The sequence below is a fragment of the Haliotis rubra genome, unplaced genomic scaffold (assembly GCF_003918875.1).
Source record: "Haliotis rubra isolate DU_JTF1 unplaced genomic scaffold, ASM391887v1 Scf491, whole genome shotgun sequence".
NCBI lineage: Eukaryota > Metazoa > Mollusca > Gastropoda > Lepetellida > Haliotidae > Haliotis > Haliotis rubra.
This window is the reverse complement of record NW_025767181.1, coordinates 17,012-41,952: the sequence shown is the minus strand read 5'-3', so window position 1 is coordinate 41,952 and position 24,941 is coordinate 17,012. Positions and strand designations below refer to the sequence as shown.

The 24,941-nt window shown below is 42.6% G+C and overlaps 1 protein-coding gene and 12 non-coding genes across 13 annotated transcripts in view; 4 read left to right on the top strand and 9 right to left on the bottom strand.

Annotated features, from left to right (window-relative positions):
• Positions 1 to 1,727, bottom strand: part of LOC124291437 (hormonally up-regulated neu tumor-associated kinase homolog A-like) — a 51,367-nt gene extending 49,640 nt beyond the window's left edge. Inside the window, exon 1 of the mRNA XM_046728425.1 lies at positions 1,614 to 1,727. Coding sequence (XP_046584381.1) covers positions 1,614 to 1,641 — 28 coding nt within the window. The 5' untranslated portion in view covers positions 1,642 to 1,727. The remainder of the gene's footprint in view (positions 1 to 1,613) is intronic.
• Positions 1,728 to 9,368: 7,641 nt separating this feature from the next.
• Trnag-gcc lies at positions 9,369 to 9,439 on the bottom strand. Its single transcript has one exon. It is a non-coding gene; the product is annotated as a tRNA-Gly (tRNA).
• Positions 9,440 to 9,794: 355 nt separating this feature from the next.
• Positions 9,795 to 9,866, top strand: Trnag-ucc. The gene has a single exon. It is a non-coding gene; the product is annotated as a tRNA-Gly (tRNA).
• Positions 9,867 to 10,370: 504 nt separating this feature from the next.
• Trnag-gcc lies at positions 10,371 to 10,441 on the bottom strand. Its single transcript has one exon. It is a non-coding gene; the product is annotated as a tRNA-Gly (tRNA).
• Positions 10,442 to 11,371: 930 nt separating this feature from the next.
• On the bottom strand, positions 11,372 to 11,442 carry Trnag-gcc. Its single transcript has one exon. It is a non-coding gene; the product is annotated as a tRNA-Gly (tRNA).
• A 933-nt stretch (positions 11,443 to 12,375) lies between these two features.
• On the bottom strand, positions 12,376 to 12,446 carry Trnag-gcc. Its single transcript has one exon. It is a non-coding gene; the product is annotated as a tRNA-Gly (tRNA).
• Positions 12,447 to 13,379: 933 nt separating this feature from the next.
• Positions 13,380 to 13,450, bottom strand: Trnag-gcc. Its single transcript has one exon. It is a non-coding gene; the product is annotated as a tRNA-Gly (tRNA).
• A 354-nt stretch (positions 13,451 to 13,804) lies between these two features.
• Positions 13,805 to 13,876, top strand: Trnag-ucc. The gene has a single exon. It is a non-coding gene; the product is annotated as a tRNA-Gly (tRNA).
• Positions 13,877 to 14,380: 504 nt separating this feature from the next.
• Trnag-gcc lies at positions 14,381 to 14,451 on the bottom strand. Its single transcript has one exon. It is a non-coding gene; the product is annotated as a tRNA-Gly (tRNA).
• Positions 14,452 to 15,381: 930 nt separating this feature from the next.
• On the bottom strand, positions 15,382 to 15,452 carry Trnag-gcc. The gene has a single exon. It is a non-coding gene; the product is annotated as a tRNA-Gly (tRNA).
• A 353-nt stretch (positions 15,453 to 15,805) lies between these two features.
• Trnag-ucc lies at positions 15,806 to 15,880 on the top strand. Its single transcript has one exon. It is a non-coding gene; the product is annotated as a tRNA-Gly (tRNA).
• A 502-nt stretch (positions 15,881 to 16,382) lies between these two features.
• Positions 16,383 to 16,453, bottom strand: Trnag-gcc. The gene has a single exon. It is a non-coding gene; the product is annotated as a tRNA-Gly (tRNA).
• A 355-nt stretch (positions 16,454 to 16,808) lies between these two features.
• Positions 16,809 to 16,880, top strand: Trnag-ucc. The gene has a single exon. It is a non-coding gene; the product is annotated as a tRNA-Gly (tRNA).
• Positions 16,881 to 24,941: the final 8,061 nt, after the last annotated feature.

The window sequence follows — 24,941 nt, the reverse complement described above, 5'->3', positions numbered from 1 at the left end:
ACTCACTCTACAGACAATGACCTGTGGAACACTGCTCTTTGCTTAGATCTACGGAACACCGCTCTGTACTAAGATCTACGGAACACCGCTCTGTACTTAGATCTACGGAACACCGCTCTGTACTTAGATCTACGGAACACCGCTCTGTACATAGATCTACGGAACATCACTATGTACATAGATCTACGGAACACCGCTCTGTACATACATCTACGGAACATCACTATGTACATAGATCTAGGGAACATCTCTATGTACATAGATCTACGGAACATCACTATGTACATAGATCTACTGAACATCTCTATGTACATAGATCTACGGAACACCGCTCTATACATAGATCTACGGAACATCACTATGTACATAGATCTACGGAACACCGCTCTGTACATAGATCTACGGAACACTGCTCTGTACTTAGATCTACGGAACACCGCTCTGAACTAAGATCTACGGAACACCGCTCTGTACATAGATCTACGGAACACCGCTCTGTACATAGATCTACGGAACATTACTATGTACATATATCTACGGAAAAACGCTCTGTACTTATATCTAAGGAAAACCGCTCTGTACTTAGATCTACGGAGCAACACAGTGTACTTAGATCTACGGAACACCGCTCTGTACTTAGATCTACGGAAAATCGCTCTGTAGATAGATCTACGGAACACCACTCTGTACTTAGATCTACGGAACACCGTTCTGTACTTAGATCTACGGATCACCGCTCTGTACTTAGATCTACTGAACAACGCTCTGTACATAGATCTACGGAACACCGCTCTGTACTTAGATCTACGGAACACCACGCTGTACTTATATCTAAAGAAAACCGCTCTGTACTTAGATCTACAGAGCAACACAGTGTATTTAGATCTACTGAACATCTCTCTGTACATACATCTACGGAAACGCTCTGTACTTAGATCAACGGAACACCACTCTATACTTAGATCTACGGAAACCGTTCTGTACTTAGATCTACGGAACATCGCTCTGTACTTATATATACGGAAACCTGACTGACTCTGAGGGTGTGAGTTCGAATCCCGGATGGGGCTCAACTCAAAATGTACTAGAATTGGTACTTCACTAAGAAAGTGTAATCCCAAATATAACATATGTTACATTTGACCACTTTCTAAATGGCATTGTGTAATCAACGCTCTGTACTTAGGTCTACGGAAACCGTTCTGTACTTAGATCTACAGAACACCTCTCTGTACATAGATCTACAGAACAACACTCTGTGCTTAGATCTACGGAACACTGCTCTGTACTTAAATCTACTGAATAGCGCTCAGCACCTAAATCTACGGAGCAACACTCTCTACAGACCACTGATCTGCGCTGAGATCTACGGAACATCACTTGCGAGGAAACCTTGAAGCGTCATCTGACTTGACCCTTCGACTGCCCGGTACATGGCCTCTGAGTGAACGCGAGGAGCTGACGGCAAGGTCGGGTGAAGGGAAAACATAGTTATAGCCTGACTTTCAATGTTTCACAAATATAATACAGAGATGTTTTACCTATCTCTGTGACCTCTGACACAGAAAGCCCCACTCTAAACACACAATCTTGAACCATCGGCCCTTACTTACCAGATTGACCACCGCTTCGTCCAGTCATTACACAGTTGTCGAGGTCGGTATTCTATCCCATACCAGTAGCGACGACGGTTGTCGAAGGCGGTATGCTACCCCACACTAGAGGTGACGACGCTTCATTGCTGATGCTAGCATATGAAACACAACATCACTCTCCTTAACAGCTGCCATCACCTAGAAACATAACATTGTAGCAATGCAAACAATTTCAACGCTCGGGGCGATACAATATTAACGATCTTGTTAGAAGACACAATGTTTGCATTCTCACTGTTGTTCTGTAGAACTGGGTAAAATATATTTGATTGACACGGCGCTGCTTGGACAGTGTAGTGAACCTTGTATCTACGTACACTCAGATCTCACGTACATGGCGATACCTTGGCATACAGGCGTACCTTGTATCTACGTACACTTAGATCTCACGTACTTCGCGATACCTTGGCAGACAGGCGTACCTTGTATCTACGTACACTCTGATCTCACGTACATGGCGATACCTTGGCAGACAGGTGTACCTTGTATCTACGTGCACTCTGATCTCACGTACATGGCGATACCTTGGTAGACAGGTATACTTTGTATCTACGTGCACTCTGATCTCACGTACATGGCGATACCTTGGTAGACAGGTATACTTTGTATCTACGTGCACTCTGATCTCACGTACATGGCGATACCTTGGCAGACAGGTGTACCTTGTATCTACGTGCACTCAGATCTCACGTACATGGCGATACCTTGGTAGACAGGTATACTTTGTATCTACGTACACTTAGATCTCACGGACGTGCACAGACAGAACTGGTAAATGGTCTACCTGGCAGACACAGGTAGAAGTGGTAAAATGGTCTACCTTACATTTAGATAGATATGGTTTATTAGACGAACTTGTGAGTTTTTGTATTCTCTCACGGTTTAGCATTTGAACTTCAGAATTAAGGCCTAGATTTTGGACTTGTCTCCCATGTTCTCTACCCAGTCACGTCATGCTTCAGTGCACACCTTCCTCCGCCGGTACATGTTTAATGGAGCATGAAAGGCCCATTGTTTTACGGCTATAAACTTGAATTTGTGAGGAAGCCTATTTTGACAGATCAGGGGCTTGTTTTGATTGATCCATATTCCCGTGTGTGTTCAAACATGGTTCTCCAAGTTCAGTACTGGTGCGACACGTCCACAAAACGACGACTAAATACGGAATAAATATTCACAAAGCACTTATGTCATCGTAAGTCACTAAGGCTAACCTTAATGCAAACTGATGCATTTGAAGGGGCAAACTGATGTTATTGAAGGGGCAAACTGATGTATTTTAAGGGGCAAACTGATGTATATGAAGGGGCAAACGGATATATTTGAGGGGACAACCTGGTGTATTTGAAAGGGCAAACTGATGTATTTAAAGGGGCGAACGGATGTATTTGAAGAGGGAAACTGATGTATTTGAAGGGGCAAACTGATGTATTTCAAGGGGCAAACTAATGTATTTGATGGGGAAACGCATGTATTCGAAGGGCAAACTGATGTATTTGAAGGGGCAAACTGATGTATTTGATGGGGAAACGGATGTTTTCGAAGGGCAAACTGATGTATTTGTAAAGGCAAACTGTTGTATTTGTAGGGGCAAACGGATGTATTTGAGGGGGCAGCCTGGTGTATTTGAAGGGGCAAACTGATGTATTTGAAGGGGCAAACGGATATATTTGAGGGGGCAACCTGGTGTATTTGAAAGGGCAAACTGATGTATTTGAAGGGGCAAACGGATATATTTTAGGGGGCAACCTGGTGTATTTGAAAGGGCAAAAGGCTATATTTGAGGGGGCAACCTGGTGTATTTAAAAGGGCAAAATGATGTATTTGTAGGGGCAAACTGATGTATTTGAAGGGGCAAACTGATGTATTTGATGGGGAAACGGATGTTTTCGAAGGGCAAACTGATGTATTTGTAAAGGCAAACTGTTGTATTTGTAGGGGCAAACGGATGTATTTGAGGGGGCAGCCTGGTGTATTTGAAGGGGCAAACTGATGTATTTGAAGGGGCAAACGGATATATTTGAGGGGCAACCTGTTGTATTTTAAAGGGCAAACGGATGTATTTGAAGGGGCAAACGTATGTATTTGAAGAAGGAAACGGATGTATTTAAGGGGCAGCCTGGTGTATTTGAAGGGGCAATCAAATGTATTCGAAGGGGCAAACGGATGTATTTGAAGGAGGAAACGGATGTATTGGAAGGGCAAACGGATGTATTGGAAGGGGCAAACGGATGTATTTTAAGGGGTAAAATGAAGCATTTGAAGGGACAAACGGATGTATTTGAAGGGGCAAACTGATGTATTTAAAGGGGCAGACTGATGTATTTCATGGGGCAAACGAATGTATTCGAAGGGCAAACTGTTGTATTTGAAGGGGCAAACAGATGTATTTGTAAGGGCAAACGGGTGTGTTTAAAGGGGCAAACGGATATATTTGAAGGGGTAAACTGATGTATTTAAAGGGGCAAACTAATGTATTTCATGGGGCAAACGGATGTATTCGAAGGGCAAACTGATGTACTTGAAGGGGCAAACTGATGTATTTGAAGGGGTAAACTGTTGTATTTGAAGGGGCAAATGGATATATTTGAAGGGACAACCTGGTGTATTTGAAGGGGTAAACTGATGTATTTGAAGGGGCAAACTGATGTATTTGTAGGGCAAACTGATGTATTTGAAGGGTAAACTGATGAACACCGACGATGCAGCAACTGAGATGTATGTAAACGACAAAATTATATACACTTACAAATGTATTTAAACGCATAAACTTATCCTAATATTTCGTTATTTTCGCCCTGTAAGCGAGGTGTCTACGTACAAGTGTCCAAGTGAGCTGTTGACTAGATAGCCGAGCACTCGTAACAGACAGGGAGGTCCAGTGTGATATTCTTGTTCGCCGTCACTGGGTGCATCTTCTGAAAATGTCAAAATAGTTGACGAAAACAACGCTTGTGAAACTGGCAATAAAACATTACAGAACAACACACCGAAGTAGATTTTTCAAGGACAAGATATCGGATTTGTAAACTGATACGCTTGTTTGTATCTTCTTCAGTCGCTTCGAAAGTCAAACTCAAACATCTGACGCTGCCAACCGGTACGGTTCTCCCCACCGGATGACCGACGATGATGCCAGCTGACAACCACCATGTATCATGGGCATTGCAATGTAAGTTATCGTAGATGTCATGCTCGGCCGTACATTCAGTGTTATGGCCATGTATGTTCACGCAAACAGCACGTGTTACCCTTAGTGAGTGAGTGAATTAGTTAGTTTAGTTTCACGCAGCTTTTAGCAATATTCCAGCAATATCACGGCGGGGGACACCAGAAATGGGTTTCACACATTGTACCCATGTGGGGAATCGAACCCGGGTCTTCGGCGTGACGAGCAAACGCTTTAACCACTAATCTACCCCTCCAGCCCCCTATACAAAAGGGGAGAAGATATTCTAAATAATGTGTCACATCTATTAATATGTATATCTTTAATAAGAAAAATAGTTTAACAGTGAAACAGGGACTGTAACAGGACATTCGTTGTGTTTGGTTGTTGTTGACGGTTGTTGTTGACGGTTGTTGACGCGCCATCCAAGGAGATCCCCAACTTCGTGTTCGGTGCTTGACGGGTCTGGACCGACTAACGACCATGATGCAGTGGTCCCGCTGGAGATATGTGTAACAATACGTGCCCCTCCCCTCAAAAGATCGGTCTCTGTAACGTAAATGGCACAAGAACGCTAATTCCAATTATACCACACTCTGTGGCGTCTGTCAAGGAAGTCCAAAGAAAACTTTGATTCATAAGAAAACATAACGTTTGCCCAGCAACGACTGGTTTAGCGCTGCCGGTCTTGACACCAACGACGTCAGGCTGTAATGTGACGGTCCGTCGACCGTGGGATAACATCTGTGAAGAAAATTACTCCACTCACTCTAACACCTGTTGCTCTGTGAAGCTCATCTCCAATTTGAGAGGTAGTTATTACTCTGGTTTCGTAACACACAGAAACGGTGGTATGGTATGGTATGGTATGGTTTATGGTATGGTATGGTATGGTATTTGGGTTTAAGGGCAACTTGGGTCTTTAAAGGTCTATTTGCGCCCAACGCATCAAACGACTTTAAACAAGAACAAAGATAGTAATGCAAATGAGATGTTTAGTCAATCTGCTACATGATATAGTTTATATTTTAAAACCGCAAGTAATTACTCTTTCACTTCTGAAACGTAAGAACTCGTTCAATAAAAAAGCAGATCAGTAACGGATTAACAGTTAAAATGGTTTAAAAGTCAACACAAATCTATGTGTTTATCACATTTTATAATGTATCATATTTTCCCGATGCAGACACGAAGTCTAATATGGCTCGCTGAACTGAACAATAAAACATGTTTGGGCCACAACGTGTACTTAGAGAAAATTAGCTTTCCTTCTGAAATACCGCACTTCTAAATTTAATCCGATATCATTGTGGCCTCGTCATTCAATAATGTTCCACTGTCTCGGGAGTATTTCCGTCACAATGTGTACATACAGGAGACACCTCTTCATCAGTGACTCTGTGGTAAGCATTTAAACCACAAGTCCAGTGAGTGTGGCTTCGTCGCGTTTCTTACGTCGACGAATTGTCCTATTTGATTTCACATAAGGACAAACTGAGTACATGTCGGCCGGCAGTCCTAGCATCCCACAACTGTTGCCAGCTTGACCCGTGAAGGTCCGGGTTAGAATTGGTCATGAGTAAAATGCTTGTCGTAAGAGGCGACTAACAGGATCGGGTGGTCAGGCTCGCTTACTTGGTTGACATATGTCATCGTATCCCAATTGCGTAGATTGATGTTCATGCTGTTGATCACTGGACTGTCTGGTCCAGACTCGATTATTTACAGACTGACGCCATAAAGCTGGAATATTGATGAGTGCGGCGTAAAACTAAACTCACTCACTCATTGTTGCCAGCTTGAGTTGAAGGATTTTACTAATATGCAGTCGAAATACACAGAAACGGCTGTTGTGTGCCAGTTGTCGCCCTTGGTCTGTCGATAACGCGATATCAATCAGCTAATTACCGACCATGAGACATAACAAAAAACTCATGACACATCGCTCAGACTAATTCCAACTTCCAACATGCCAACTGTATGAAGCCGTTCCTGACGTCACAGACGCCGCAAGTAAAAAAACCCGTGTATTTGAGTTTAAAACTATATCAGAACAACGTTCAGTCTAATTGTAGCACTGAAATTTACAGCAACACACTGGCAAATTTCACTATAAATTTTCAGTTTTATTCCAACCATATTCACGTACACGTTATTAAAAACGCTTGCACGAAATTAATAACAATAATCATTTAACGGAAGTTTCCAAATCCGTATAAAATCATTCGAATTGGTTCCATACTAATATCATCCCAAAATAGAGTACTATTACTGGTACTAGAAGAATACCTTTTAAATTGTATGGGTGTATCGATATCTTAACATATGATTATACAATTAAACGAGACTTTTCTTTGACCCTGCATTAGCTAACTCAGTTGTAAATTGTATTACCGCTTGGCAATAACCGAACTTCTTTTATTTCACTGTCGATTTCCTTGAGTAGAACAATTTCATGAAACCGTATGTGGTTTGATTTTGAGCAAGAGATTGAAAAAAAGTATTCTAACCTCGACCAGGGCGGTATTTGTTCATAGGAGGCACACTAACATGGATAGGTTATGCTATGGTGGCTGATAAATGTGCTCGACTTGGTCCTGTATGAATTGTAGTTTTGTCCGGAACAGGCATTTCATAACCAGAGCCGATAAAGAGCCTGGTGACGTGCAGATGGCTTAAGGAACATAATTCACATGCACCACGCAGGGGCACAAAGGCCACATTCTCACAGTTGAACACTGGTGCCGAAATGATGTTATAAACAGCGTTAGGGCTAGATGTTGGCCACAGCATCAGTTGCACTGTGGATTCTTTACTTACCTTTTTAACGATAGGGCACCAGCTGCTCGTGCTCTTACCTCTACCGATATGTCAACGTATATGTCAACGATGATCAATTCCACGAGGAATAACTTCCACGTGGAGCAAGTATTGTCAGTGTAAATGTATTATGGGCAAAATTATCAAGTAAAACCCTTTTCACGAGAATAATTCCTCAAGAGAAATAGGGTAAAGAGAAACAATTTCACTGCAGAGACAGACTCTCTGTTACGGATAAATGTACAATGATTCGCTGTCATGGCAGGTAAACCTTAACAACACAGAAACAGAACATGATATATTATTCAACTCGAATCAAATCACTAAAGTTCAAACACTCAGGAACAATATTGAGCTTCCCTTGTTGATTCACATTGCAAAACTACACAGAATCAAAAGTTTATACATTGTCTGCTATCGTATGGTAGATAGAGTCTCGACTGAAACATTTGCCAGCTCTGACTGGATAAAAATGTGTAAATTGTATATGTTACGCAAACATACTAAACCCAGTAATAAAAAATAACAATGTTTTTTTTATAGAATGTGATGTTGACTTTTCATTTCAATGTAACTTATTTGTGATTTTTGTAACAGTTGGCATTTGGTGCAGAATTTAACGAGGTCGTCCTGGAAGGGGAACGACTGATCCAGAAACAATATATAGTGATTTTAGGGACGCTTCTATCAACCCCCCATCACGACAGCCGTACATAGTAAATCGTGCGTTGCCTTTATTCATTGCAATTTCTACTAAACAGGAAGTATTCTACCACTAGACCACCGATGCTTCACACTAATTGCGCCTTTTCTTAGCTTCTCATTCTTTAGTTAAAAGAGAACGCTGGAAAGGAGGAAGTGTTCAGCTGACGTGTCCATTTGCTCCATATGGATACAAATGCAGTGTCCTCTTCATTTAAATAGAATTTGTTATCAGTGCTTTGTAGATTGTAGACCCATAGAATTTGTTATCAGTGCTTTGTAGATTGTAGACCCTTGTTGCATAAGGCAAAAATACATTTCAAAAGTATAATTGAATTCATTTTGTGACGTAAGCCGTTTCATTTAATGGCGTGCCTCAGGGCGTGGCTAATCAATCAGCAAATTTCATTAAGATGCCTTTTCAACATCACCCAGCGTGGACAGCGTCGGTGGTGTAAAGGTTAGCATGGTTGCCTTCAAGCAGTCGATCCGGGTTCGATTCCCGGCCGACGCATCTTTTTATTCCTGGAGGAACATGGGTGGAGAAATTTGGCGTTCACGTCCGACTGAAGAAAGTACAAATAACATCCTCCATGAATATGCACCATGTTGATATGTATAATTTTCTGTTGACACTTTCTATTATCTCAGCCATGCTATGAAATGAAATAATGTGTGTAATCCAACGTAGAGCTGGCCGTATTATTGCTACATTGACAGCCTGACACTGTTAGAATGCTGTGCAGATAAGTACAGTTTTACGTGGAACAGTGCTAAAACCTGCAGAACATCCCGTCCTTACAAGTCCTTTAAATGGAGTCATGTAAATGTACAAATGTTCTCATTCCAACAGACTGAAGTCTATATAAAGACTCATTTGTGACGTCACAATGGCCTGACATCACAGAAACGTGACATCACTGACAACAATCACATTGCGTCACAGAGTAGATATTCGTATTAGGAGACGCGCGTTTGGAGAAAGCCTTTCCTTTTTTGCATATGGAGAGGCACAAAAAGTGTGCATCGACCGGGAATCGAACCCGGGTCACCCGCGTGGCAGGCGAGTATTCTACCACTAGACCACCGATGCTTCACACTAATTGCGCCTTTTCTTAGCTTCTCATTCTTTAGTTAAAAGAGAACGCTGGAAAGGAGGAAGTGTTCAGCTGACGTGTCCATTTGCTCCATATGGATACAAATGCAGTGTCCTCTTCATTTAAATAGAATTTGTTATCAGTGCTTTGTAGATTGTAGACCCATAGAATTTGTTATCAGTGCTTTGTAGATTGTAGACCCTTGTTGCATAAGGCAAAAATACATTTCAAAAGTATAATTGAATTCATTTTGTGACGTAAGCCGTTTCATTTAATGGCGTGCCTCAGGGCGTGGCTAATCAATCAGCAAATTTCATTAAGATGCCTTTTCAACATCACCCAGCGTGGACAGCGTCGGTGGTGTAAAGGTTAGCATGGTTGCCTTCCAAGCAGTCGATCCGGGTTCGATTCCCGGCCGACGCATCTTTTTATTCCTGGAGGAACATGGGTGGAGAAATTTGGCGTTCACGTCCGACTGAAGAAAGTACAAATAACATCCTCCATGAATATGCACCATGTTGATATGTATAATTTTCTGTTGACACTTTCTATTATCTCAGCCATGCTATGAAATGAAATAATGTGTGTAATCAACGTAGAGCTGGCCGTATTATTGCTACATTGACAGCCTGACACTGTTAGAATGCTGTGCAGATAAGTACAGTTTTACGTGGAACAGTGCTAAAACCTGCAGAACATCCCGTCCTTACAAGTCCTTTAAATGGAGTCATGTAAATGTACAAATGTTCTCATTCCAACAGACTGAAGTCTATATAAAGACTCATTTGTGACGTCACAATGGCCTGACATCACAGAAACGTGACATCACTGACAACAATCACATTGCGTCACAGAGTAGATATTCGTATTAGGAGACGCGCGTTTGGAGAAAGCCTTTCCTTTTTTGCATATGGAGGCACAAAAGTGTGCATCGACCGGGAATCGAACCCGGGTCACCCGCGTGGCAGGCGAGTATTCTACCACTAGACCACCGATGCTTCACACTAATTGCGCCTTTTCTTAGCTTCTCATTCTTTGGTTAAAGAGAACGCTGGAAAGGAGGAAGTGTTCAGCTGACGTGTCCATTTGCTCCATATGGATACAAATGCAGTGTCCTCTTCATTTAAATAGAATTTGTTATCAGTGCTTTGTAGATTGTAGACCCATAGAATTTGTTATCAGTGCTTTGTAGATTGTAGACCCTTGTTGCATAAGGCAAAATACATTTCAAAAGTATAATTGAATTCATTTTGTGACGTAAGCCGTTTCATTTAATGGCGTGCCTCAGGGCGTGGCTAATCAATCAGCAAATTTCATTAAGATGCCTTTTCAACATCACCCAGCGTGGACAGCGTCGGTGGTGTAAAGGTTAGCATGGTTGCCTTCAAGCAGTCGATCCGGGTTCGATTCCCGGCCGACGCATCTTTTATTCCTGGAGGAACATGGGTGGAGAAATTTGGCGTTCACGTCCGACTGAAGAAAGTACAAATAACATCCTCCATGAATATGCACCATGTTGATATGTATAATTTTCTGTTGACACTTTCTATTATCTCAGCCATGCTATGAAATGAAATAATGTGTGTAATCCAACGTAGAGCTGGCCGTATTATTGCTACATTGACAGCCTGACACTGTTAGAATGCTGTGCAGATAAGTACAGTTTACGTGGAACAGTGCTAAAACCTGCAGAACATCCCGTCCTTACAAGTCCTTTAAATGGAGTCATGTAAATGTACAAATGTTCTCATTCCAACAGACTGAAGTCTATATAAAGACTCATTTGTGACGTCACAATGGCCTGACATCACAGAAACGTGACATCACTGACAACAATCACATTGCGTCACAGAGTAGATATTCGTATTAGGAGACGCGCGTTTGGAGAAAGCCTTTCCTTTTTTGCATATGGAGAGGCACAAAAAGTGTGCATCGACCGGGAATCGAACCCGGGTCACCCGCGTGGCAGGCGAGTATTCTACCACTAGACCACCGATGCTTCACACTAATTGCGCCTTTTCTTAGCTTCTCATTCTTTAGTTAAAGAGAACGCTGGAAAGGAGGAAGTGTTCAGCTGACGTGTCCATTTGCTCCATATGGATACAAATGCAGTGTCCTCTTCATTTAAATAGAATTTGTTATCAGTGCTTTGTAGATTGTAGACCCATAGAATTTGTTATCAGTGCTTTGTAGATTGTAGACCCTTGTTGCATAAGGCAAAAATACATTTCAAAAGTATAATTGAATTCATTTTGTGACGTAAGCCGTTTCATTTAATGGCGTGCCTCAGGGCGTGGCTAATCAATCAGCAAATTTCATTAAGATGCCTTTTCAACATCACCCAGCGTGGACAGCGTCGGTGGTGTAAAGGTTAGCATGGTTGCCTTCAAGCAGTCGATCCGGGTTCGATTCCCGGCCGACGCATCTTTTTATTCCTGGAGGAACATGGGTGGAGAAATTTGGCGTTCACGTCCGACTGAAGAAAGTACAAATAACATCCTCCATGAATATGCACCATGTTGATATGTATAATTTTCTGTTGACACTTTCTATTATCTCAGCCATGCTATGAAATGAAATAATGTGTGTAATCCAACGTAGAGCTGGCCGTATTATTGCTACATTGACAGCCTGACACTGTTAGAATGCTGTGCAGATAAGTACAGTTTTACGTGGAACAGTGCTAAAACCTGCAGAACATCCCGTCCTTACAAGTCCTTTAAATGGAGTCATGTAAATGTACAAATGTTCTCATTCCAACAGACTGAAGTCTATATAAAGACTCATTTGTGACGTCACAATGGCCTGACATCACAGAAACGTGACATCACTGACAACAATCACATTGCGTCACAGAGTAGATATTCGTATTAGGAGACGCGCGTTTGGAGAAAGCCTTTCCTTTTTTGCATATGGAGAGGCACAAAAAGTGTGCATCGACCGGGAATCGAACCCGGGTCACCCGCGTGGCAGGCGAGTATTCTACCACTAGACCACCGATGCTTCACACTAATTGCGCCTTTTCTTAGCTTCTCATTCCTTTAGTTAAAAGAGAACGCTGGAAAGGAGGAAGTGTTCAGCTGACGTGTCCATTTGCTCCATATGGATACAAATGCAGTGTCCTCTTCATTTAAATAGAATTTGTTATCAGTGCTTTGTAGATTGTAGACCCATAGAATTTGTTATCAGTGCTTTGTAGATTGTAGACCCTTGTTGCATAAGGCAAAATACATTTCAAAAGTATAATTGAATTCATTTTGTGACGTAAGCCGTTTCATTTAATGGCGTGCCTCAGGGCGTGGCTAATCAATCAGCAAATTTCATTAAGATGCCTTTTCAACATCACCCAGCGTGGACAGCGTCGGTGGTGTAAAGGTTAGCATGGTTGCCTTCAAGCAGTCGATCCGGGTTCGATTCCCGGCCGACGCATCTTTTTATTCCTGGAGGAACATGGGTGGAGAAATTTGGCGTTCACGTCCGACTGAAGAAAGTACAAATAACATCCTCCATGAATATGCACCATGTTGATATGTATAATTTTCTGTTGACACTTTCTATTATCTCAGCCATGCTATGAAATGAAATAATGTGTGTAATCCAACGTAGAGCTGGCCGTATTATTGCTACATTGACAGCCTGACACTGTTAGAATGCTGTGCAGATAAGTACAGTTTACGTGGAACAGTGCTAAAACCTGCAGAACATCCCGTCCTTACAAGTCCTTTAAATGGAGTCATGTAAATGTACAAATGTTCTCATTCCAACAGACTGAAGTCTATATAAAGACTCATTTGTGACGTCACAATGGCCTGACATCACAGAAACGTGACATCACTGACAACAATCACATTGCGTCACAGAGTAGATATTCGTATTAGGAGACGCGCGTTTGGAGAAAGCCTTTCCTTTTTTGCATATGGAGAGGCACAAAAAGTGTGCATCGACCGGGAATCGAACCCGGGTCACCCGCGTGGCAGGCGAGTATTCTACCACTAGACCACCGATGCTTCACACTAATTGCGCCTTTTCTTAGCTTCTCATTCTTTAGTTAAAGAGAACGCTGGAAAGGAGGAAGTGTTCAGCTGACGTGTCCATTTGCTCCATATGGATACAAATGCAGTGTCCTCTTCATTTAAATAGAATTTGTTATCAGTGCTTTGTAGATTGTAGACCCATAGAATTTGTTATCAGTGCTTTGTAGATTGTAGACCCTTGTTGCATAAGGCAAAAATACATTTCAAAAGTATAATTGAATTCATTTTGTGACGTAAGCCGTTTCATTTAATGGCGTGCCTCAGGGCGTGGCTAATCAATCAGCAAATTTCATTAAGATGCCTTTTCAACATCACCCAGCGTGGACAGCGTCGGTGGTGTAAAGGTTAGCATGGTTGCCTTCCAAGCAGTCGATCCGGGTTCGATTCCCGGCCGACGCATCTTTTTATTCCTGGAGGAACATGGGTGGAGAAATTTGGCGTTCACGTCCGACTGAAGAAAGTACAAATAACATCCTCCATGAATATGCACCATGTTGATATGTATAATTTTCTGTTGACACTTTCTATTATCTCAGCCATGCTATGAAATGAAATAATGTGTGTAATCCAACGTAGAGCTGGCCGTATTATTGCTACATTGACAGCCTGACACTGTTAGAATGCTGTGCAGATAAGTACAGTTTACGTGGAACAGTGCTAAAACCTGCAGAACATCCGTCCTTACAAGTCCTTTAAATGGAGTCATGTAAATGTACAAATGTTCTCATTCCAACAGACTGAAGTCTATATAAAGACTCATTTGTGACGTCACAATGGCCTGACATCACAGAAACGTGACATCACTGACAACAATCACATTGCGTCACAGAGTAGATATTCGTATTAGGAGACGCGCGTTTGGAGAAAGCCTTTCCTTTTTTGCATATGGAGGCACAAAAAGTGTGCATCGACCGGGAATCGAACCCGGGTCACCCGCGTGGCAGGCGAGTATTCTACCACTAGACCACCGATGCTTCACACTAATTGCGCCTTTTCTTAGCTTCTCATTCTTTAGTTAAAGAGAACGCTGGAAAGGAGGAAGTGTTCAGCTGACGTGTCCATTTGCTCCATATGGATACAAATGCAGTGTCCTCTTCATTTAAATAGAATTTGTTATCAGTGCTTTGTAGATTGTAGACCCATAGAATTTGTTATCAGTGCTTTGTAGATTGTAGACCCTTGTTGCATAAGGCAAAATACATTTCAAAAGTATAATTGAATTCATTTTGTGACGTAAGCCGTTTCATTTAATGGCGTGCCTCAGGGCGTGGCTAATCAATCAGCAAATTTCATTAAGATGCCTTTTCAACATCACCCAGCGTGGACAGCGTCGGTGGTGTAAAGGTTAGCATGGTTGCCTTCAAGCAGTCGATCGGGTTCGATTCCCGGCCGACGCATCTTTTTATTCCTGGAGGAACATGGGTGGAGAAATTTGGCGTTCACGTCCGACTGAAGAAAGTACAAATAACATCCTCCATGAATATGCACCATGTTGATATGTATAATTTTCTGTTGACACTTTCTATTATCTCAGCCATGCTATGAAATGAAATAATGTGTGTAATCCAACGTAGAGCTGGCCGTATTATTGCTACATTGACAGCCTGACACTGTTAGAATGCTGTGCAGATAAGTACAGTTTACGTGGAACAGTGCTAAAACCTGCAGAACATCCCGTCCTTACAAGTCCTTTAAATGGAGTCATGTAAATGTACAAATGTTCTCATTCCAACAGACTGAAGTCTATATAAAGACTCATTTGTGACGTCACAATGGCCTGACATCACAGAAACGTGACATCACTGACAACAATCACATTGCGTCACAGAGTAGATATTCGTATTAGGAGACGCGCGTTTGGAGAAAGCCTTTCCTTTTTTGCATATGGAGAGGCACAAAAAGTGTGCATCGACCGGGAATCGAACCCGGGTCACCCGCGTGGCAGGCGAGTATTCTACCACTAGACCACCGATGCTTCACACTAATTGCGCCTTTTCTTAGCTTCTCATTCTTTAGTTAAAGAGAACGCTGGAAAGGAGGAAGTGTTCAGCTGACGTGTCCATTTGCTCCATATGGATACAAATGCAGTGTCCTCTTCATTTAAATAGAATTTGTTATCAGTGCTTTGTAGATTGTAGACCCATAGAATTTGTTATCAGTGCTTTGTAGATTGTAGACCCTTGTTGCATAAGGCAAAATACATTTCAAAAGTATAATTGAATTCATTTTGTGACGTAAGCCGTTTCATTTAATGGCGTGCCTCAGGGCGTGGCTAATCAATCAGCAAATTTCATTAAGATGCCTTTTCAACATCACCCAGCGTGGACAGCGTCGGTGGTGTAAAAAAGGTTAGCATGGTTGCCTTCCAAGCAGTCGATCCGGGTTCGATTCCCGGCCGACGCATCTTTTTATTCCTGGAGGAACATGGGTGGAGAAATTTGGCGTTCACGTCCGACTGAAGAAAGTACAAATAACATCCTCCATGAATATGCACCATGTTGATATGTATAATTTTCTGTTGACACTTTCTATTATCTCAGCCATGCTATGAAATGAAATATGTGTGTGTAATCAACGTAGAGCTGGCCGTATTATTGCTACATTGACAGCCTGACACTGTTAGAATGCTGTGCAGATAAAGTACAGTTTACGTGGAACAGTGCTAAAACCTGCAGAACATCCCGTCCTTACAAGTCCTTTAAATGGAGTCATGTAAATGTACAAATGTTCTCATTCCAACAGACTGAAGTCTATATAAAGACTCATTTGTGACGTCACAATGGCCTGACATCACAGAAACGTGACATCACTGACAACAATCACATTGCGTCACAGAGTAGATATTCGTATTAGAGAGACGCGTTTGGAGAAAGCCTTTCCTTTTGCATATGGAGGCACAAAAGTGTGCATCGACCGGGAATCGAACCCGGGTCACCCGCGTGGCAGGCGAGTATTCTACCACTAGACCACCGATGCTTCACACTAATTGCGCCTTTTTCTTGGCTTCTCATTCTTTGGTTAAAGAGAACGCTGGAAAGGAGGAAGTGTTCAGCTGACGTGTCCATTTGCTCCATATGGATACAAATGCAGTGTCCTCTTCATTTAAATAGAATTTGTTATCAGTGCTTTGTAGATTGTAGACCCATAGAATTTGTTATCAGTGCTTTGTAGATTGTAGACCCTTGTTGCATAAGGCAAAAATACATTTCAAAAGTATAATTGAATTCATTTTGTGACGTAAGCCGTTTCATTTAATGGCGTGCCTCAGGGCGTGGCTAATCAATCAGCAAATTTCATTAAGATGCCTTTTCAACATCACCCAGCGTGGACAGCGTCGGTGGTGTAAAGGTTAGCATGGTTGCCTTCCAAGCAGTCGATCCGGGTTCGATTCCCGGCCGACGCATCTTTTTATTCCTGGAGGAACATCTTAGCGGCTCCTGATGCACGGCTTTTTAATCGTAATGTGTTTGACAGAGATTGTTTAGAGGCAAAGGAAGATTTGCCGCTGAGAGCTTCGCCCGAGTGATCCATCGAGCTACTCAGCTTGAAGCGTCAATTCTGTGAACGCTGATCTTGTCGACATTGAGAGATGATGTGGTAGGACCGAGAGTTCATGAGTGAGTGCAAGTCGGATCTTATACTGCTGATAAATATTCAATTATTTCTATTTCTCTTAGGGCACCATGTGCTGGGGATACAACGGTGTTTAGTAGGTACGCATATGAGGTCGAGTGGTGGAGTGAGTGAGGGAGGAGGGAGGTGGTGAATGGTGGAGTGAGTGAGTGGAGTTAATGAGTGAGCCCTCTCGACAAGGTATAAATATAAGCGACAAGAGTGTTTGTGCACTACTTTCCATTGATGTGTATTGTCGCGCGTACGGTTGTTAAAACAGAGATACCAGAGACTAAATATTTGTCAAAGAAATCACTTCTTCAAAATAAGTATCTTTCGTTTTTCGAACAGTCACAAAGCGTCTTAATAAAGGACTTGATGAGTCAGTTTACCTTAGCGATCAAAATCCCTATATGTTACCATGTTAGTAAAACCGATCAGCACGAGATTATTTGGTATGTGCAAATTTCTGCACTTCTAGACAAGAGATGTGGTTTAAGTCTAACAAATCGGTTTTGGGTTTCAACACATTCAGGAAAGGCTCTCTGGTCACAGGATTTTCTAGTCCATGCATATCATTTTCACGGTCAGTTAACAGGCCCTTTCAAATGGAAGAAGTGTAGAATCAGGAAATATACACCTACTTTTTAGTGATCCATTCAAACATTACATATTTTACAGTAAATAATAGCTGATCGGTAAATATGAATATTTACCGATTCAAATCGAGAGTTATATGCATATTTCTGCTGAAATCTACACTGACTCATTTTACACATTCTACCGAAATCATGATCTTCTACAGATACAGTTAGCACATGAATCTAAAGTTAACAACAGGTTTTGTTTTATAACAAATTGACCAAAACGAGTCGTTCTCTCATCTTCCTTCAAACCTTTTCATCCTCTATTAATAATAAAGTGAACAAGGCAAACACATCTTTGTTTATATTTCATTCTTGATCAAAATTCCGTCAAAACTCCAAAGACCATGCATTGCTCGATGAATGAATAGCTCGAGGAGAAGAAAGTATTGAGTTTACTATGTATAGGTAGGAGAGGCTATGTATAAACAGGAGAGACTATGTTCCGAGTCGGCTTCCTCCAACTATGCATGACTAGGCGATTATTATTTGAGTTGACAAAGTATTATCTGCAGTGACAAAGCATTGTCTGACGTGGCTAAACGACTAAGTATTGTTGGAGGTGACTATGTACTGCATGAAACTACTAAGTACTGTTTGAGACGATTATGTACTGCATGAAACAATTAAGTATTGTTTGAGGTGACTCTATACTACATGAAACTGCTACGTACTGTTTGAGACGACTATGTACTGCATGAAAGGACTAAGTATTGTTTGAGGTCACTATGGACGGAAAGGACGACGAAGTATTGTTTGAGGTCACTATGGACAGCATGAAACGACTAAGTACTGTTGATACGATTTGTACTGCATGACTATGCATTGTGAGGTCATGGATGCATGAAACTACTGAGTACTGTTTGGGATACGATTATGTACTGCATGAAAACAACTAAGCATTGTTTGAGGTCACTATGGATGGCATGGAAACTAAGTAGTACTCATTTAGGGACAACTATACCGCCATGAAACTACTAAGTATTGTTTGAGAGGGTCACTATGGATGGCATGAAACGATTAGTATTGTTTGAGGAGGTGACTATGTACTCGCATGAAACTACTAAAGTATTGTTTGAGGTCACTATGTACGGCATGAAACATTAAAGAAACGGCATGAAACGACGAAGTATTGTTTGAGGTCACTATGTACCGCATGAAACCATGAAGTATTGTTTGAGGTCACTATGTTTGAAACGACGAAGTAGGATCACTATGTACTGCATGAAACGATTAAGTGTTGCTTGAGGTCACTATGTACTGCATGAAACGATTAAGTATTGTTTGAGGTCACTATGTACTGCATGAAACGATCCAAAGTTTTGCTTGAGGTCACTTTGTACTGCATGAAACGATTAAGTTTTTGCTTGATAGTCACTAATGTGCCTGCATGAAACGATTATAAAATTGTTTGAGGTCACTATGTACTGCATGAAACGATTAGAAAGTGTTGCTTGAGGTCACTATGTACGGTGCATGAAACTACTAAGTATTGTTTGAGGAACACCTATAATACTGCAAGGAAACGACGAAGTATTGTTTGAGGTCACTATGTACTGCATGAAACGATTAGTGGTGTTGCTTGAGGTCACTATGTACCTCTATGAAACGATTAAGGTGTTGCTTGAGGTCACGATGTACGGAATGAAACTACTAAAACATTGTTTGAGGTCACTATGTAACTGCATGAAACGATTATTAAGTGTTGCTTGAGGGTGTCAGTATGTACCCTCGTGAAGGAGAATAAGCAGCCGTTTGAGGGTACGCTATGTACGCATGAAACGAGTGTCTTGCTTGAGAGGCGACTATGTGCTGCATGAAACGATTAAGTGTTGTTTTGGGTGACCATGTACTGCATAAAACGACTAATCCTTGTTAGAATTTAATTTGTTAGAATTGTTTAAGTGGTGAGTGAAATTACCGTCGCATCTGCATTATTTCCGCCATCTAGCGGCGGGGCCATTTTACAAAATTCCATTAAATTAAGCAAGAGTCACTCTCAAAAAGCAAGATTTTCATATACCTATTTTAACATAACAATATGTTCCATTTACGCGATTTAGAACAACTGGTTATTTCAATAATTTGCATTTACAGTCTAGAACACTGGCCTAGAACCTACAAAGGTGACTATGTACGTGAAACGAAGACGCCGTCATGACCGGTAGTTTGTCCAAAACATTTGCTGGCAAAGTTGGCAAAGGCAAGGCAAAGGCAAGGCAAGGCAAGGCAAGGCAAGGCAGGGCGGGGCAGGGCAGGGCAGGGCAGACGGGGCCAAGGCAGGGGCAGGGCAGGGCGGGGCCGGGGCAGAGGCAGGGCAGGGGCAGGGGCAAGGCAAGGCAAGGCAAGGCAAGGCAAGGGCAGGGCGGGGTGAGGCAAGGCGAAATCGGGTTGCTACGACTCAGCTGCATATAATTGTTGAACTGGCAACGTAGATAAAGGAAATAACACCCACGGCCTGTATTGCACAACATCGGCAATATGCGGAAGTCTAACTATTCGTATTCATTACCTTCTGACAGTACGTAAAAGTGACCAAGTATTGTTTAAAGGTGACTGTATGATCTGAGATTACACTCGAGGTCTTTGTGGGATATATTCATATGGGTACATTCCTTATATGAAGCCATTCAGAGATATCGTTAAATTGCAAACTGATATATTGGAATGCTCGCATTGCGGTCTGAACTGTATAATGTTCAATAATGGGACATGGTTTGTGTGGCAGAGCTTCATTTAACAGGTGCACCTACATCATCTACACGACACCTAATCACATCGAGTATTGCAATAACAACGTTAAATAGGGGCTATAATCAACGACGCTGAATCTGTTTGGTCGTTTCAACATACCATCACACTTCGCATTTGACAAACTGTATCACGCCCTAATGATGGCCCATCTCGCTGCTGAAACTGCCGCCTGTACAGGCCTCGGACTTACGGACTGGTCGGGATAAGTAACCTTGGTTAAATGGTGACCCTTTGGTCAAGCTGGGGTAATGAATTGCTTGGCAAGTGTTAAGTATGACCCCTGGGGTGGGCTTGTGGTTCGTCAGATGGAGTCAAGAGCATACATGAAGAGTTTTATAGCGGTCTATAGGCCAGAACGATCCTGGAGCTGGACAAAGTGATCTCTATGTGTTCCTGATGCAGTGACTCAGTCGATAAACCGCTCAATAACGCTGTATTGACCACGGTCGTTCGTGGACGGAAATTAAGTATAATTTGGTGATACACCATCTCCAACCGACCACCTTTTTATCGTTATTACGTGAAATGAATCACAAGGACAATATTCACGCCACTGTCCCTCAGGTGGCTGATTCAAGGAAATGTCACACTGTTGTGGGAAATTTCTGATTTCGATCGGATTAATTTTTAAAAAAGTTTAAAAACGTGATACCTACCGAAATCCATGCGGGGTTTTCGGCTCATTTTTCAAATTACTCTTGTATCAAAACTCAATCCACTTTTAAATGGTTTACAAAAATTCATTTCTAATATCAGTGAGTATAAAGCACTCCAAATATATTGTTCCATTCTTTTCTATCCTGAAATATTGATACTCTTTCCGATTCGACTAATGTGTAACATGATCTGACTTTGTCATTGCTAATACATGTATTTCATTTCTTTTTCACGATTACAGTTTTTGTGGATTACATAATTATCAAACTATATAGCAGAGTCCATTGTACGATTCTCTTGATCAAAAGAAAATGCTGCTCAAGAGATCACTATTGAAATGATTTGGTAGCAGTTGCTGTAAACTTATACGCAGTTCATTTCAAAATTTTGACTTTACCTTGCGCCGTATTGTTTGACAGCCAAATTAATCGGTTTCTTACCATTTGAGGAATCAATCAGTGGATCGGTAGACTATGTGACAGTCGGTGGCGCATTAATGCGTGAACAACAACTCTTAATTGACGCCATCAGTCTACTGTTTACCGGTGGTGAGTTTGGTTTTGCACCGCAATAAACGGTACCGACTTCACCATGGTGGTCATAGTAAATTCGTCCCGGACCCGGATAGTCGAGTTGTCGGCAGCGATCTGCAACTGGGATGCGATGACGTATTGTCAAAACCACGTCAACAAAACCGGGCCAAAATCAGATCAGAATCGCCCAGACAGCAGGCCGGTTGAGAGGATCGATTCAATGCGGGATCTTCACGGTCCTGCAATTTTGCCTGCTCGCCTGGGACTGACCATCCACAAAGGTAACACGCCAAGATCTGGACACGGGGGAGGAACGTGACAATTTGAGTACAAAGCTGGATACCAAACACCAGACCATTTGCGCTGAAAATACAAAACACAATTGAAGGACGCATTGCCAAACTTCAACACGATAAACATTATCAGAAATGGTGCGGTGGTATGGTTTTTATCGCGTGTTCCGCTTAATAATAGCACAGTGGGACGCCGAAATGGGCTTCGATACATTCTTACTCGGCGGCGAGGAATCAGGCAGGTCTTCGTGACAGCGGACACTTTGCTTTCCACTAAACTACTGCCACTTTGGTGATTTCGTCAGGCAAAATGGTGGTCAAAACAAAATCTGACCGGGGTCATCAAGCGGGTGGGCGCCCATCAGCTGACTACGGGGATTCGTTACCGTGCTTTCTCAAATGGGTTGCTGGCAGGTGCATGTTCCAGGTAAAGGCGGCGCGAAGTGCATTCTCGAACCCCATTACTTAGATAATGTTGAAGAGCGCACGAACGGTCTGGTGGTGAATTTGGGTGATGGAACGACGGCACTTTCGGCGTATTACTCTGGCGCGGCAGTCTGTAAATAATAATCAGATTACGGATGGACGTCGGTGATCGCGCGAGGCATGGTCGCCGCAATTAAAGACCGATGACGCGTAATCCAGCCCGAGGTCGGCGAAACTGATGCGCCGATCCGTTGGTCTTTCTCTTCCGGGCAGGCGCTTCAGATCCTTAACCTATGGCGAGAGCGCATGGTTTAGAGGGGCCTAAATTATACTTCAGGATCATTTACCGGGGTCTGCAGAACAGCAGGTCGACTGGAATAAAGTGTGATGGAATGAATAGGTAGTGACATGGTGGTTTTCGACGAACGATAATCCGCCACGCGGCGAAGGTGCGAGATGGGCCGCACGGTGAATGTTTTACCAGATTAGCTTCCGTCGTGACAAGGGGTGAAGACGGCTAGTGGATTTAAACGTTAAGCAATGCGCTGAAGACCCAGCTGATTCCCGCTGAATTTCATCTGTGAAAGACGCCTTTCGTAATGAATTAATGAAATGTTAACGGAATAATTGCTTCAAACAGCGTGCGTCAAGCATCACTCGTCACGCTAACCTGCTGACCTGGAACGTGCCATCAAAATGGTGAACTCATTAACTTCTCGTATTTTATTTGGCAATCGTGGGTTATTTTGAGTTAATGAAGCGAAATCGCCGCTTCATCTGCCTCAGACGCGGTTGCGCCAAGTCACTTCCGCTCTCGTTGTTTAGGGCTTAGTAAACTTGATGGATGCATTGTCTATTGTTCCGCCTGCCGAAATTATCGCGTCGTAGCAGACCCGAGTGCACTTCGGTGTAAATCCCCATAGAAGTGGAGTGAGGTTCGGTTTTGCCGCACTCGGCAATATTCAAACTACGGCGGCGATCCAGCCATCGGTAATCAGTTACGGACCGAGATGATCGCTAATCTTAGCATATGAGTAATAGAATTATTTGGGATGCGATAGGCCCATCAATCTCGAGTCAACGAAACCCGATGACCATCCGTCCGGTGGTAAACTCACCACGGCAACGTGGATTTCCCTTTGAGATCGGTTCATTGGATCTTCTGGGTCATCTAACCCGTGCATAAATATCATATCTGTATGAAATGGTGGCGGCACGGCCATTGCAATCTCAAAAGCAACCTTGAAGTTATCCCGCTGAACTGATTATTTTATTAGAGATTGTTGATGGTTGCTGACGTGACCCGTGGAAATGGGAACAGGTTCGGTCTTCACCGAACCCACGGGGTCAAACGGGCCATCGATCGGTGATCGTCATACTACCACGTAGCCGGAGATATGATGAGTGGCTGGTGTACTGACTGGGGCCAGAACAAACCGATCCCCATTAATACAGCTAACGTTCATCAGACTGGACTGATTGATTCGCCAGAAAGCAAATACGCGCAAATACTACCGAAAGGTCGCTCGACCCCAAAGAGCACGGCAAAAACAAAAGCAAAATAAAGTCAGGCTCGGCCCCGAAAACCCAGCAGCCGAACTAAAGCAAGAAACGCAAACTAATTGATGATCAAAGTTTATCCTTTCGTGTGCGGGAATAATCCCCGAATAAGGTTCGACATTGTCGGTGACTTCATGTAACCTGCGTACGAACCTAACCACATTTGCGAAAGGTACATCATGCCCACCGTACGATGCCTTCAACGACAATGCGATCTTCGGTTTCCATGATTCCCGTACCGGAATGCCGCTATGTATCAATCGATAAGTGCACACTGTCATCCCGCTTCGCCGGCAAAAGTACCAGAGCGATGCCGCGTTTGGTGCGAAAGGAGGGAGGAAACCATTAAAGATATAGCCATGACAGGGGCACCAGATGCGTATTGCGAACAGCTGGGTTCGCCGTCCGGGCCTTCGCCTGAATTCGTTAAGCTGTACCGGGCGGCTGGAACCATATGACAGTCATCGTTTGTGTGGAAAAAACGACATTTTGTACCCCAATTATTCATCGGTGGTGATAAATGCGAAATATCAATGTTTGTTTCGCCAATAAACGAAATTGATTGAACTGGTTTCCACATTTTAAAGGTCCGCAAAAAGAGTGATTTTGACTTTTCTAACTGATCGTCGTGTTTGGTACCATTAATTTCCCACATCATCCATCGAGAAAGACCATTTCATTACGCTTTAGAGGTTCAAAAGGGTTCGATTCCCCGCGTGATTTAGTAATGTGGAGGCGAACGGTATCTCCCGATGTGATGCCGGTCGTACTTCAGGGGCGTAAAACCAAACTCGCTCGTTGCTCACCAGCCCTGCTAAAGCTTGCTTCCACTTATACGTATTATTACCCTACTTTACAATGACGGTTTAACAATTATACCAAGTCGATTTGGCTTATCCACAAAATCAAACTATACGTTTGTATGGGTTTCAACGTTTGGGACAAAGATCCTGCGTAATTTTCGTGCGCGAAATTCGATGCAGGG